Raw genomic sequence first — 14,328 nt, forward strand, 5'->3', positions numbered from 1 at the left:
TATTTATTCATTTCAGAACACGAGTTGAAGTTAATGTGACCTGTCATCCTGCTTCAATATTTCCTGGAAATCCTCAATTAGTTTGTATTTGTAACTGGTTTATTGTTGAACGTGCAGCATATGCCATATATCCGTCATTCGACACCCCAAAACAACAACGTTTTGAATCAAACGCGCTGGAGGTCCTTCTGTGGATGTGTGTGTTATCTCGTAAAGGGGCATCAAGCAGATTTGAACCCCCTCTTCCTGTTTCCTCGTCTCATTTGTTCTGGGGCATTCCCTTTGCGTTCGCTTTACTTGCTTCCTCTCCTTCAACCGCTTCAGTTATATGTATATTTTTATTGAAAACATGGCAAGATTTAGTTTTTTTACTCGATGCTTACTTTTGTCTTTTGCAGCCTGTTTGCTGGCGTCCGACTGCAATCCAACTAAAGGTGAGTGGTTATGTTTCTGATGTAGGTGAGGCAACACAATTATGTATTTCATTTAGATTTATGTTGCTGCTGCATGGATGTATAACGATGTCATTTATTTAATGTTTTCATGCATGACCTCTTATGGAGAAGGGGATATGTTCAGGACGCTTTGGCTCAAACTTCTGCGCTCTTCTTGCTCACTTTTCATGTGACGTTAAAAAATGTATTCTGTGTTCACAGTCGGCTAAAAGTTTAAAGAATGCATGAAAAATGTGAAAGCATCAGATGTCACCATGAGTTAAATGTGGAAAATATCAATTATTAATTACATTGTTACGTTTGTTGTTTTTGTGCCCACAGTACTATGGGTTAATCTGTGGCCTATGTGCACCAATATTATGGATTATTTACTTTACATCAATATGTACTGTAAATTAAAGTGAAGTGTGAAATTATAAAAATGAACACACATCCTGCTGCTTTTTAAAGGATAAATTCACACATATATACACTGTGTAGATAAGCTTCAGTCCAGAAGTGATATTGTTGTTGGTAACAGAACGCTTGGTAAGATCTGACATGCTGATGTTGCCGCATACTTTTTTAATATCTGTATTTTTTTGTTACAAAACGTCCGCAGTCCCACAAAGTCCCAGAGCTGCTGGAGTCTTCTTGCTTATCGAAGGAGAAGACTACACGTTCAACTTCACTGCTGCCAGAGCGGCCTGTCTCATCCTGAACGTCACCATAGCGTCCAGAGCCCAGATGGAGCGAGCAGTCCGGCGCGGACTGGAGACGTGCAAGTAGGCTGAAAGCATGTGGTGACTGTTGTAGAATAGCTGCTGAGCTGTTGACCCAGATGCAGTGTTGGAGATTCCTGCTGATTGCTTTTTAATGGGAAACGAAAGCCAACGCTTTGATCTTAATCAATTATATTTATGTAATAAATGTTACGTGATTTATCAGATTTCATGCAACTCCCTATGAAGCACAACATTTTTCCACACATGCAGTTGTACTTTCCAAGAACATACATAGAAACATACTTTAAAGTAATTGACCGCACAGACGCTTATTTTCACAAACCAAGCTAAAACATTTAATTTTTTTCAACAATCCATTAATTTGATTATTCACACTTTATTTACTATGTTAACAGATTTGGCTGGATAGCTGAACAGATCGCAGTCGTCCCACGACTTACAACTGACAAAAAATGTGGAAATGGCAAAACTGGTGTGGTGACGTGGTCCGCAAGTGCAGATAGAAGGTTTGGTGTCTTCTGCTTCAATGCATCAGGTACTGTTTATTACCTGTACTCTATACTGGTTATACTCTCAACTCTTAATTCTGATTGTAAAATTCTTACTATAATACAAATATTTCATTTGCAGCATCCTTTGTTATTCTATTGTATGTTGGAATGGAAATACCAAAATCCGTCAGAGAAACAAACATGGAAAACATTTTTAAGACCTGCGGGAAAATCAGTAGTGATCTGTACCACCGGTACCATACAGTGGTGGCTGTGTGAGGGTCAGGGGCAACAAAAAAACACCAGCGTGCAGAAAGTGTTCTAGTATGTAGGGCCGCTTATATGGCACTGCTACGTGTTGTATCCTTTTAAGGGCACTCATTAGTGCACTGCATCTTGTTTTCTCCACTGGATGGGTACCCTAGGGGCACTTTATCATGTTGTATCTACCGTAGGGGCATCCAAGAGGGCACTTCATCATGTTTTCTCCACTGGATAGGCACTGTTTTATCATGTTTTATCTACTGCAGGGGCATCCAAGAAGGAACTTTTGCTGCGTTTCTCTCGAACATCTTTTGTCTCTGTTGTTGTGTGTTTTAATTGTGTCTATCTTGTGTTTATTGTTTACTGTGCTGTGCCACAAATTGCCCCTTTGAGGACATTAAAGGTTTCTAAGTACATTCCCATGTGACTGAATGACTGACATGTAAATGTAAACCTTTTGTTCCTCACCTGCAGATTTAGAGGAAACACCAAACATATCAACAGCCTGTCCACAAAGCTCCACCCTCCCCACCACACTGACCCAGACCTCAACACCTTCGCTCAGATCAGCAACCAAGTCTCCACCTTCAAGGAAGCCATTAACCACAAAAGCTCCTGAGCAGACATCTTTCACTTCAGCTTTCATTCTCCTAATCAAGACGACACATTCAACTCGGATGTCCTCCACCTCCCCCACTCTAAAGCCTTCCTCCACTCATATTCCTACCTCTCTTTCTCAACTTATCAAATCCAAACCCACCGTCGTCAGTTTTGTCTTTTCTACCTCTGTTCGTGCCTCCAGTTTCTCTCCTTCCTCTGAGTCAGCGATGCCACAGCCGACGAGCTCTGCAAGACTTCCACTGGGAAGTACGTCCTCGTCTTTAAGTTTTTGTTTGAGGTTTTATGTACCAAGAAGAGGCACAATTCTCTGCTCTAATTAGCTTATTTACGCCTTTCTGTTGTTGAAATCAAAGTCCAGCAACCTGTTCACAGTTCAGTTTAAAAATCATTTTATTCTCAGAGTAAATTTTGTATTTTTATCAGACGTTTTCCCTGTTTTACTGTAATTATAACCGATCCTTTACCTGAATGAAATGCCAACCTAAAAGCTGCAATAATCCCATTTTAGCCACTAGGGGGCAGACAAGACGTCACAATAAGATGATGCACAAATAAAACCTTTCAAAATCGTTTAAATACTTTTGTTAAGCAGGCCAATAATGATTAATGTCTAAAACACACAAACAATCAATTCAGGTAAAAACACAAATTACCGATGGATGTAAAAAATGCAAAGAAAAATATGAATAAACACAAAAAATATCAATATAAAGCGTTGATACGGTTCACAATAGATTGATCAAGCTAGATTGTAGTAGATAGTGGAACTACTATGTTTAACTACCAACTATGAAGTAACTAGTTGTGTATTGTTGTGTATCGTTTGTCAATTTTTTATGCAGAAATCACATAATTAATATTGGGATGACATGGAATGAATTTTGCAACATTTTGTTTATGAATTCAACTTTGTTTTGCTTGTCGCTGTGTAATGTAAATCAGACAGAGTTTATGGTAATCATTTCTAAACGGTTTTTTTTATTTCTCCAGATGTTCCCACAGCACTCATCATTCTTGGCGTCATCGTTCTGCTCCTGACAGCAGCAGGCGTCGTGTGGTACTACAAACTGTGAGTGGTGTTGTCAGATGTCCTGCATTCATCAAAACACTGTCTGGTGAAACATGTATGATAATGATTTGTGAACAGAAACGGGCTGCTTGAAGTATGAAGGCAAACTAAAATAATTTGATCCTGGAGTAGAGAAAGAGTCTCTGCAGAGCTTTACTGTCAATACTGACTAGAGGCAACTCAAGTACTACTGTCTGTGTACTTAATACTTTGTAGCAGGAGGCTTTTAACAAACTGATACCAGAGAGGAACATTGTCTGAAAACCTCATTAATGTTTCTACTGAGTTGAATGTGGTTTTAAAATCTGTGTTTATTGTGTTTTTTAATGTGCATTTGTTTTCTCTCTGCTTTTGGAAAAGGAATATTTTCACCTTTTGGTCTCAGGAGCCGCAGAAGGACGACATAGAGACAGAGATGTGGAAGAACTCCGACAGCGAGATGGACCTGCACAGTCAACATGAAGGAGAAGAAGAAGAATCAGACAGGAAGTACTCCAGTGACATCACTCTGTGTGTGAATCCAGACTTCAAAACAAACTCTTCAGAGTAGATGCACTATATTTCTTTCGTCAAATAAATTGCAGCCACAATGTTTTAAATAAATATATTTTAAATGCTTTAGCAGGTTTCAATTACTTTAAATGTAATTGTAAATATGCATATTTAATTATTTTCCAAAACTTACTGTTTCTGAGGTTGAAAAGCAACAATTATTTAGTTTGTTTGTTTGTGTGTAGAAACTCATGATTTTCCCTTTACATGCATGTAGTTCCCTATTTTTAGTGGCGAATTATCAGTGGTGTAAATAAATAAAGTAGTACGTACAATTTCGAGGTACTTGTACTGAACTTGAGTAATTCCATTTTATGTTACTTTATACTTCTACTCCACTACATTTCAGAGGGAAATATTAAGCTTAACTTCACAACATTCATTTGATAAATGTACTTACTAGTTTGTCTACACTCTACAGCTGCCAATCTTTAACACAGAATATTAAACCAAACTCAGCTTTAACATTAAAGCGATGAACATATTAATAAATCAATAATTATAATCCAGTATCTATATCTTTCTGAAGTGAGCCATTCTGCATAATGACGGATTTTACATTTGGTACTTTAATTATATTTTGATGCCAATACTTTTACTTTATTTTGAGTTAAAAACGTAATACTTGACTTCAGTATTTTCATACTGACTGTACTGGATCAGTGGACATGTAGCTTGTTTGATTTTCGGTACTGACCGGCTATAGTGTATAAACCTGGTTGAACTCGGGTATTGAAAAGTAATACAATCATGCTGTCATGAAAAAAAAATCAAAACAAACAAAATAAAACAAAGACAGATACATGATAGTTTGAGCTTTAAATTACAAGCTTAATTTAAGCCGCTAAAATACTGTATCAGAGGTGTAATCAGAGAGATCCCACCACCACACCGCACAGTGGCGCTGATGAGCCATTTGATTGTTTGCGAATCTACAAAAAAAAGAAGAAGAAGAAGTGTGTCACGTGACCAGAAATCCACATCCCGTGCTAGCCGTGGTGCTGCTCCGATGCTAACAGCACACCGTGGGGCAGTGCGCGCTCTGCAGTAAACGTTACCGGCAGAGGGTTTAATAGAATACACAACAATGCGACGTCTGGGCTCCGTTCAGCAGAAGATACCGTGTGTCTTTCTGACGGAGGTGAAGGAGGAACAGTCGAGGAAACGGGACTGTCAGGTGAGTGATTTATGAACACCTGATGCTAGCATGAAGCTAGCATGAAGCTACACCTCAGGGTGGACATGAACACAGAGGATGTAAACAAACAACACGCCCATTGTTGTCAGAGCAGACACGGCGCTGGGGACATTGCTAATGGTTTTCACATGTTCCCCTCTCGGAAGTATTGAAGCTTGTGTTGCCATTCATCACATCCTCCCTTGCCAGTACCTCAGATCTGTTACTGAACAGAAACCTGAATGTTGGATAAAGAACGGTTCAACATTCTTCATTCATCTTTGGCATTTTAGAGTCTAAGGTTTCTACAGATATCTCTTTGAATCACTCTAATAAATCAGAACATTATGCCCACAGCCATAACAAAACAAAACATTTCCTCCATGTTTTTAGTGATAAAATGTTGCATAAATGAGGCTCTGAATGATGTGTGAACAAACCCCTCAGTAGAAACCTTCAGAATAAAGAGAGGAATGAAGCTGTACAGTTTGGTGTATCTAAGAGCTACACACTAAGACACTACAGGTGAATAGGTTAAAAAAATAACTTGTAGATATGAACATTAAACTTCCTCAGTTGATTACTTACTTTGGATGAGATGTTTTGTTTAATTATGCAAATGAGGCGTTATCTACTGCTAGTTATTGGTGACTTAAGACAACATCCACCGATGTAAGTAGTGAAGTAAACACCTGAATGTGTACTTCTTTATGTTTTCTCTCCACTAGTCTATAGAAGATGTGTTTAGAAGCAGAAAAGCCTAAAATCTTAAAAACTGACCGATGCAAGTGAGAGATTAAAAGCACTCAGTGTGCAGACTGGCCCATATCAGAGTAATGCATATTATGTTATTATATTATAGTTATCGATGCATTCATGTGTTCATCGCTTTAATGTTGCAGGTGGAGCTAAGTTTAATTATCATACTGCTGGGTAGCTTTTGATCCCCAGAATAATGTTGTGGTGAGACTGATACAGACAGAAAGGTACTTCTCTCTATTATCATGCCTGCTTTGTTTTGAGGCGGAGGCTAGTGTTAATAATTCCTTTATCAAAACTATTTCATTATAAATAAATAGTTAATATTGTGAAGTAGCTGGCTGGACTTGAATGAGTGGAAAGCTCTGCATCAGCTTAAATAGACCAATGCATCAATTATACATACTCTCTAACGCCGAGCATGAAACCTGGTTCTACATCTACAATAAATGGTTTAATCTATGAATTATGTTTTTCCACTTATGTTGAAACGTCTGTTTGTCTCTTCAGCAGTTCCAGGTTGTTGCCACAGAAAACGTGAACCCTGTTGCTCTGGAGGCCGACGTTGGTTGTGCCCTCGCCACGGAGAAGCTCGACGGCACATGTTGTTATGTTACGCTTTATAAAGGTGAGCATCTCTCAGCACCATAACCACCAGTCACGCTCTCTTGGGCAAGGCACTGGAGGGGCTGTACCTGCAATATGCAGAATGTTTTCTCCTGTACAAATACAATTAAAGACATTTTAAACATGACATTACTTAATATTTTTATTTATATTCAGTATGTTGTAAATTCTATACACGTTGATCATAAAAAGCATCATATTAATATCCTATTTCTATGAAAAGGAGGATCAATGAAGGTAACTTCATTGATCATTTTGTTCATTGTCTCTCAGTGGTCATGACTCAAAGGTAACGATGTTTCCTCTTTGTCCTGCAGGACGAGCTCACCTCTGGGCTCGACTGGACAGGAAAGCCAACAAACAGGCCGAGAAGAGGTTCAGAAAGCATCAGCGTTCTCCCCACAGCGGTAAAGGTATCCGCACTTCAGTTCCAGAACTACACGTTCACTCTAGTTTATTGGATCCTCATTAGCTGAAGCGCTGCAGCAGCTTCTCTCCTCCTAATAATAATAATAATAATAATAATAATAATGCCTTCTATTTGTAACGCACTTTTCATTAAAAACAAATCTCAGAGTGCCACAGAGCCAGTACATAGTAAAAAACATAGTTAAAACAAACTAGAATAAAATAACTAGTAAGCATGAAAAAAACTGAATGAACAGAAACACAAAATAAATAACTGACAGTGATTTAGCACAAGGTCAGAAACACCTTCCTGAATAAAAAGGTTTTTAGGCCAGTCTTAAAAGAGACCAGTGTCTGTGTTGCCCTTAGTGGTCAGGGAGACTGTTCCATAGGCGTGGAGCTGCCGAGCCAAAGGCCCGGTCGCCCATGGTGCGGAGCTTGGTGTTTGAAGATCTGAGGGTGCGGGTGGAGATTTGGGTAGTGATGAGTTCTTGTAGGTAGGGAGGTGCATGTCCATTTATGCATTTATGTGTGAGTAGTAGGACTTTATAGTCAATCCGGAATGAGACAGAAAGCCAGTGTAGTGAGTGCAGAATGGGTGTTATGTGCTCATACTTCCGGACTCTCATCTTGGTCCACAAACTAAGAGTTTACATCTTGACAATGCAACCATTACAAACTGTATCATAACTATAACCATACAGAATAAACGGGACAGTGTAATACATGTTTTAATCTCTTAGTGTGGACATTACATGTCAGACGGTTGCTTTATTTCTTCAGGGAGGTTAAACTTGTTTATTTTATTTTTTTATTTTCAGGTTTCACGTGGAACGTCGAGGAGGATTTTAAGACGGTGCCAGAGACGTGGATCCCAGCGCACAGAGTCAAACATCACAACGGCCTCCCAGTGCCCGATGAACATGGACACATTCCAGGTCCGGAAGTTAAACCATCACACCTCAATTTAAATAAAGATAACCTTTGAAATTATGAAATCAGTTTTACTGCAAGTGTGTCTCTGCAGAACACAGTAGCGGGAGATTTTAATGTAGCAGTACTTTAAATTCCCAAACATTAACACCAGTAAAGAGAACCAACGACCGTGTTTCATTTTCAGTTTGGGTTATGTTCCGACTCAATCGGGTAGGGGTCTGGCTTGGCTTGCGTCCCTGACATGAACCAGCCTCGTCTGAGATGGACGGCATCGCGCTGAAACACGTGTCTTCCGGTTTAATTAAGGGCATTCATTTTTACGGATTTTGTTATTCTACAGTATTTTTGCGTGTTCTTTTATTTGTTATTGAATAAGAAGCATGTTCCAAAAGGTTTGGAGCATGTTTGTAATCTCGAGGGGTTAAAAAACTATATTAATTGAATATCCGAATACCAAAATCCCAAGCGAACAACTAACAGAATATTCAGGTCCGAGTGGAAATGTTTGTTTCTGTCGTCGTGGATGATGCTGCCTGCAGAAGAAGTGATTTCTTCCTCTTCTTTCTGTCCAGGCTGGGTTCCTGTGGAGAAGGACAACAAACAGTACTGCTGGCACGCCTCCGTGGTGGATTGTGACGTGCGGGCGGCTCTTGTTCTCGGGCCCTGTGCAGAAGATGAAGACGTGCTAGAAGTTGCAGCGGTCCAGTTGGCAGACCTCCTGGAACAAACCCTGGAGCTCATTGGAACCAACGTCAACGGAAACCCTTATGGTAATGCATGAGTGCTACTTCTGCAAGAGCTTTCGCTGCTCTTCTGCTTTCACCATCACGCTCCGGAGGTTTTCTTTCTGACAGTAAGTGGGCGGACCCAGTCACCTTTATATCACTGAATGTAATCGGTTACAATCTTCGTCACAAAAACTTCGTATGCCATGAAAATGTCATCACAAAAAGTCATACTGAAGTTTGCCATAAAATGTCACAGAAAGTTCCCCCAAAAAGCACAATAAACAAACAGACACCGTAAAAGGACACACACATGGCTGTTCAGTTCCCCAGAATAAGAAGCCATGTTGTCCCCACAGGACTGGGCAGTAAGCAGCAGCCCGTCCACTGTCTGGTGTCACACGGCAGTGTTCCAATCAGAAACCCTCCACCTGTAGACTTCCAGCAGCTGTGCTCCTGGTTCCAGGAGAGTCCAGAGGGCCGAGTCGAGGGCATCGTCTGGCACTGCAACGACGGCACACTCATTAAGGTAAGAGACTCGGAGAGTTGATCCAGAGGACTTCTGGAATCTTTATTTTGGCCGTTGTGTCTCCAGGTTCATCGGCATCACCTGGGGCTGAGGTGGCCAGACGGGGAAACCTCCCTCGCTGAGCGGGCGGTGGTCGTTCGCGTTGGCGAATACAACAACAGCAAGGACTTGTTCTCATTCTTCTCCGTACTAAACGGACACCGTTTCAGTCGACTGCGGGACGTCAAGTTTGCTTTGTGAACACAGTACGAGACAACGAAACGTTCACCCTGTAAGTATTTGTCACTTTAGCGACAGCCAAATGTTTGCGCCAATAATTCCAGATGTGATTTGCAGAAATGTGTAGAAAAGAACTGACCAAGCTGATAACTGGTGTAGTTTTAACAGTCCTGACGTCATTTAAAGGCACAGTAACCCTGAGTTAACTGACGGACACATTGGGAAGTTCAGCTTTTACACCGAACTGATCGCAAACCTTCTTCAGCTGTTCCTCCAGCAGAATGTTCTTCTTCACCTCTAAATTGTAGTTGTATTTTAAGTCTTCGATCTCTTCAAAAAACGTCGGGTCGAAGTTCTCCAGTTCTTTCTTCAGCTTTTTAACCTCAGTCTGAAGTTTGGTTTTCTCTGTTTCGGCTGCATGCAGGATGCGTTTGAGCTTTGCGTGGTCTAAGAATAGAAAACATGCAGCTCATCTATAAACTTCATCTCTTCAGCGTTGGATTACAATAAGAAGCAACATTTGCAATAGTGTGTTCATGGTCACCTGGTGTAGAAGACGTTTCACCGTATCGCTGGCTGTACTCGTCCAGCCTTTGGTTCTGTTCTGTGTTCTCCTTCTCCAGCTCAGTGTTCCTCAATCTAAGACAAACAGTCACAGGATGGGGATTATCGTTATCCACCGTCTAAAAGTGTACACTGCATTCCCACAATAAACTATTTCCACAGTAAAGTTGACTTCTGTATAACTTTTATAACACATTTAACAGACCTCATTGCCTGGAACTCCTTGGTGAGTCCTCCTCCCTTTGCAGTGGTAGGAAAACTCTTCAACATGTCGACCTAAGAAATGAGAAACACATTTTTATAAACCATTCATACAGCCCTTTGCTAAACATTTTACTTACTTCTTCTGCCACAAACACAAGCTGCACATTTAGACTTTAAGGAGGCTGTTTTCTTTAAAAGGAGAACTCTACCCATTTAACTGTCAAGACCACTCAAGCAGCCTGAGAAGACTGAGAAAATTGGCCTCTATCATGTGTACAAGGTTGCCTCAGCTTGGACTTTAACAGAACGCATGTGTTATGAACTGGAGATTTAGGGTTTGAAAGAAGTAGGTAACCAGGCAGGATTGCATTGTGGGAAGGGATCCAGGGAGCTTCTGCGCTTGTGTTATTAGGACTGAACGTCAAGACATCTGCTTCATTGAACTTCGCCTCATTAAAGTACATGCACATGACTGGTGACAGTGAGTTAGCCTCATTAAAGTACATGCACCTGACTGGTGACAGTGAGTTAGCCTCATTATAGTACATGCACCTGACTGGTGACAGTGAGTTAGCCTCATTATAGTACATGCACCTGACTGGTGACAGTGAGTTAGCCTCATTATAGTACATGCACATGACTGGTGACAGTGAGTTAGCCTCATTATAGTACATGCACCTGACTGGTGACAGTGAGTTAGCCTCATTATAGTACATGCACCTGACTGGTGACAGTGAGTTAGCCTCATTATAGTACATGCACCTGACTGGTGACAGTGAGTTAGCCTCATTATAGTACATGCACCTGACTGGTGACAGTGAGTTAGCCTCATTATAGTACATGCACCTGACTGGTGACAGTGAGTTAGCCTCATTATAGTACATGCACCTGACTGGTGACAGTGAGTTAGCCTCATTATAGTACATGCACATGACTGGTGACAGTGAGTTAGCCTCATTATAGTACATGCACCTGACTGGTGACAGTGAGTTAGCCTCATTATAGTACATGCACCTGACTGGTGACAGTGAGTTAGCCTCATTATAGTACATGCACATGACTGGTGACAGTGAGTTAGCCTCATTATAGTACATGCACCTGACTGGTGACAGTGAGTTAGCCTCATTATAGTACATGCACATGACTGGTGACAGTGAGTTAGCCTCATTAAAGTACATGCACCTGACTGGTGACAGTGAGTTAGCCTCATTATAGTACATGCACATGACTGGTGACAGTGAGTTAGCCTCATTATAGTACATGCACATGACTGGTGACAGTGAGTTAGCCTCATTATAGTACATGCACCTGACTGGTGACAGTGAGTTAGCCTCATTATAGTACATGCACCTGACTGGTGACAGTGAGTTAGCCTCATTATAGTACATGCACATGACTGGTGACAGTGAGTTAGCCTCATTATAGTACATGCACCTGACTGGTGACAGTGAGTTAGCCTCATTATAGTACATGCACATGACTGGTGACAGTGAGTTAGCCTCATTAAAGTACATGCACCTGACTGGTGACAGTGAGTTAGCCTCATTATAGTACATGCACCTGACTGGTGACAGTGAGTTAGCCTCATTATAGTACATGCACATGACTGGTGACAGTGAGTTAGCCTCATTATAGTACATGCACCTGACTGGTGACAGTGAGTTAGCCTCATTATAGTACATGCACCTGACTGGTGACAGTGAGTTAGCCTCATTATAGTACATGCACATGACTGGTGACAGTGAGTTAGCCTCATTATAGTACATGCACCTGACTGGTGACAGTGAGTTAGCCTCATTATAGTACATGCACATGACTGGTGACAGTGAGTTAGCCTCATTAAAGTACATGCACCTGACTGGTGACAGTGAGTTAGCCTCATTATAGTACATGCACCTGACTGGTGACAGTGAGTTAGCCTCATTAAAGTACATGCACCTGACTGGTAACAGTGAGTTAGCCTGTACCTGATCTTCAAGTGTCCGGATGCTTCTCTGAGCTCTCTCCTCGCACTCTCTCATCTCCTTCAGCTGCTGTTTGAGTTCAGACAGACTGGAGGTCTTCTGGGAGAGCTCCTTCTCCAGCTCCTTCATCTTGTTCTCAAACATTCTGCGGATGGAAGTCAAACGACCACTGGCTTACACTCTGGAGACTGAATAGTTCTTCATTCTCCAATTGTCCAAACACTTCATTGAAACTTCAAAGCTCCTCAGTTTGTTCTGAACACCCACTACACTAATAATGGATAAAAAAACAACACTTTGCTGACCTTGTTACCACAGAAGCCTTCCAGGTCTTACTGCTCACTCCTTCTGTGATGGGTTTGGAGAGAGCTGCCTGCAGTCTTTGCTTGGTTTCTTCCAGATCGGCCTCAAGCTTCTCGTTTGTCACTTCCAGACTCGCCTTGGTCTCTCTCAGCCTCTGTGCAGCTTCCATTTCCTAAAATGAAACCAGCACGTCCAGTACGGATAACAGAGATGAAAACAAGTGTTCAGAGGGTTTTATTACACGTGAGAAATCCTTTAAACTTTAGACTTGTCCATATAAAGTACCTCCAGGACACACATCTTCAGCATTACAAACAGGCTATGAAAGACACTGCACACTTTGCATCATTTGACTATGCCTTGCACAACTAAGTTTAAAAAAGTATGTTTTATTTTTACTTTTTGAGTCTCATCAAAGACAAATTTCCATCACTTTGTGACCGACATAGTTGTCAAGATACCGAATCAAAATTGTTTATGTATTTTCTCAATCTAGTGAGTAAATACTTTTAAATATGACAATGTTTTTCATCAGAACTAGCTGAACACGAGTCGTCACCCTTTTGATCTCCTTGCGTAGACGTTCATTCTCTAGGACTATTCTCTGCAGTCCTTTGGTTTTAGACTCAAGTTTAGAAGTCAGCTCAGCTTCACTTTGACTCTTCAGTTTCTCACAGTCACCCTAGAAACAAAACAATATTTATGGTCAGCTGTGGAAACAGAATAGATAAGTTAACAGAATGTATACGAGACGTCAGACACGATGAGGTCACCAACCTTTAGTTTCTCATTTTCTTGCTCCAGGGCCGAGAACCTTTCTTGATTTGCTGGCGCGCCAGATTTCTTGAGTGTCTCATTTTCCCTCTGCACCCTCTCCACCACCTTCTTCATCAACCCGATGGTCTTCTCCAGTTCAGGTACTGTTTTACCACTGAGACCGGCCTGATGAGGAACACGTTACAAATCACTTCTCTGATCTACAGTTGAGACAGGAGGAGGTTGGTGAATACCATTCCACCCTGAGCAGATCTGATGATATCCAATTCTGTGTTCGTTCTTATTTCTTTCTTCTGGAGTTTTTTCATCTGACATATAGAGAAGTCTAGTTTTATTTCTTATTTCTGGGAGAATACTCATTAGTATAGAAAGAACAGGGGACTTTAGGTAACTTACTCCACGTATATGCGACAGCTTTTTCTCCCCCTCTGCTTTTTCCTTTTTCAGCGCGCTGCACATCTCCTTCAGGTCTGCAACTTGATTCTGGGAAAAAATAAAATAAAATCATATAAAACACTCTTCGCCCCAAAACACTTTCTCTAATCTCAATAATATTGTGCTGTACCTTTAAGGGTAACATCTGGGTTACTAAGTTGTTTTAAAGTTTGTAAAGTTATGATACTGAAATAAATGTAGACAAAGAAGTTTTATGAATGAAGTCACTCCGAACAGCAACATTTTATTATCATGTTTTAAAAAATGTTTTAAATTTCCTCAAATATAAGAAGATACTGAATCTCATTAGGACAAATGCCCACAGCTGTCATTGAAGGGTTTTTAAAGAAAGAGATATTTTGGGAGATTTAACTTTTCACTTTCTTGGTGAGAGTCAGATGAGTGGATTCATATCACTCGTATATCTAAATATGGAGCTTCAGCCTCCAGCTGAACGCTAAGACAAAGAACAGTGGCTAACAGGTAGCCTGGCTATGGGGAAACCACTTGATCCTAAGCTAAGC

At 40.9% G+C, this 14,328-nt stretch overlaps 3 protein-coding genes across 13 annotated transcripts in view; 2 read left to right on the forward strand and 1 right to left on the reverse strand.

The window, feature by feature from the left end:
* Nucleotides 1-325: 325 nt before the first annotated feature.
* Nucleotides 326-4,261, forward strand: lyve1b (lymphatic vessel endothelial hyaluronic receptor 1b). Its single transcript, XM_076088722.1, has 6 exons — nucleotides 326-434; nucleotides 1,057-1,219; nucleotides 1,576-1,715; nucleotides 2,410-2,802; nucleotides 3,547-3,625; nucleotides 3,986-4,261. The coding sequence occupies exons 1-6, from the start codon at nucleotides 329-331 to the stop codon at nucleotides 4,173-4,175; spliced, it is 1,071 nt and encodes a 356-aa protein (XP_075944837.1). The 5' UTR covers nucleotides 326-328; the 3' UTR covers nucleotides 4,176-4,261.
* Nucleotides 4,262-5,129: 868 nt separating this feature from the next.
* rlig1 (RNA 5'-phosphate and 3'-OH ligase 1) lies at nucleotides 5,130-13,885 on the forward strand. 6 transcript variants are annotated; one of them, XR_012953427.1, is made up of 9 exons: nucleotides 5,130-5,354; nucleotides 6,624-6,741; nucleotides 7,058-7,153; nucleotides 7,970-8,086; nucleotides 8,657-8,854; nucleotides 9,169-9,338; nucleotides 9,405-9,609; nucleotides 12,723-12,835; nucleotides 13,397-13,885. XR_012953427.1 is itself a non-coding variant. In XM_076089626.1 (8 exons), exons 1-7 carry the CDS (start codon nucleotides 5,265-5,267, stop codon nucleotides 9,576-9,578), a joined length of 963 nt encoding a protein of 320 aa, XP_075945741.1. In that variant the 5' UTR covers nucleotides 5,130-5,264; the 3' UTR covers nucleotides 9,579-9,609; nucleotides 13,397-13,885. The 6 variants fall into 6 exon arrangements, 5 of the variants coding, with proteins under 5 accessions (XP_075945741.1, XP_075945742.1, XP_075945744.1 ...); XM_076089626.1 differs by lacking the exon at nucleotides 12,723-12,835; XM_076089627.1 differs by lacking the exons at nucleotides 12,723-12,835; nucleotides 13,397-13,885 and adding an exon at nucleotides 12,356-12,374.
* cep290 (centrosomal protein 290) overlaps nucleotides 7,864-14,328 on the reverse strand; it is a 41,401-nt gene continuing 34,936 nt past the window's right edge. For all 6 annotated transcript variants that reach the window (XM_076089623.1, XM_076089620.1, XM_076089624.1 and 3 more), the window contains 8 exons: nucleotides 13,766-13,852; nucleotides 13,370-13,534; nucleotides 13,152-13,274; nucleotides 12,595-12,764; nucleotides 12,293-12,434; nucleotides 10,327-10,397; nucleotides 10,102-10,196; nucleotides 7,864-10,004 (listed from right to left, as the gene is read on the reverse strand). In XM_076089623.1, the coding sequence (XP_075945738.1) occupies nucleotides 9,760-10,004; nucleotides 10,102-10,196; nucleotides 10,327-10,397; nucleotides 12,293-12,434; nucleotides 12,595-12,764; nucleotides 13,152-13,274; nucleotides 13,370-13,534; nucleotides 13,766-13,852 (1,098 nt within the window). In that variant the 3' untranslated portion in view covers nucleotides 7,864-9,759. The remainder of the gene's footprint in view (nucleotides 10,005-10,101; nucleotides 10,197-10,326; nucleotides 10,398-12,292; nucleotides 12,435-12,594; nucleotides 12,765-13,151; nucleotides 13,275-13,369; nucleotides 13,535-13,765; nucleotides 13,853-14,328) is intronic.

Source organism: Anarhichas minor, unplaced genomic scaffold, assembly GCF_050575085.1.
Source record: "Anarhichas minor isolate MPS153535 unplaced genomic scaffold, ASM5057508v1 ptg000011l, whole genome shotgun sequence".
In the NCBI taxonomy this organism is placed as follows: Eukaryota; Metazoa; Chordata; class Actinopteri; order Perciformes; family Anarhichadidae; genus Anarhichas; species Anarhichas minor.

Excerpts from the sequence above, each read along its gene's own strand:
- lyve1b (XM_076088722.1), top strand. The coding sequence starts at position 329 with ATGTATATTTTTATTGAAAACATGGCAAGATTTAGTTTTTTTACTCGA. Across the intron at positions 1,220-1,575 it reads CGCGGACTGGAGACGTGCAA|ATTTGGCTGGATAGCTGAAC; the intron begins GTAGGCTGAAAG and ends CTATGTTAACAG. Across the intron at positions 3,626-3,985 it reads GTCGTGTGGTACTACAAACT|GAATATTTTCACCTTTTGGT; the intron begins GTGAGTGGTGTT and ends CTTTTGGAAAAG.
- rlig1 (XM_076089626.1), top strand. The coding sequence starts at position 5,265 with ATGCGACGTCTGGGCTCCGTTCAGCAGAAGATACCGTGTGTCTTTCTG. Across the intron at positions 7,154-7,969 it reads TTCTCCCCACAGCGGTAAAG|GTTTCACGTGGAACGTCGAG; the intron begins GTATCCGCACTT and ends TTTTATTTTCAG. Across the intron at positions 8,855-9,168 it reads CGTCAACGGAAACCCTTATG|GACTGGGCAGTAAGCAGCAG; the intron begins GTAATGCATGAG and ends TTGTCCCCACAG.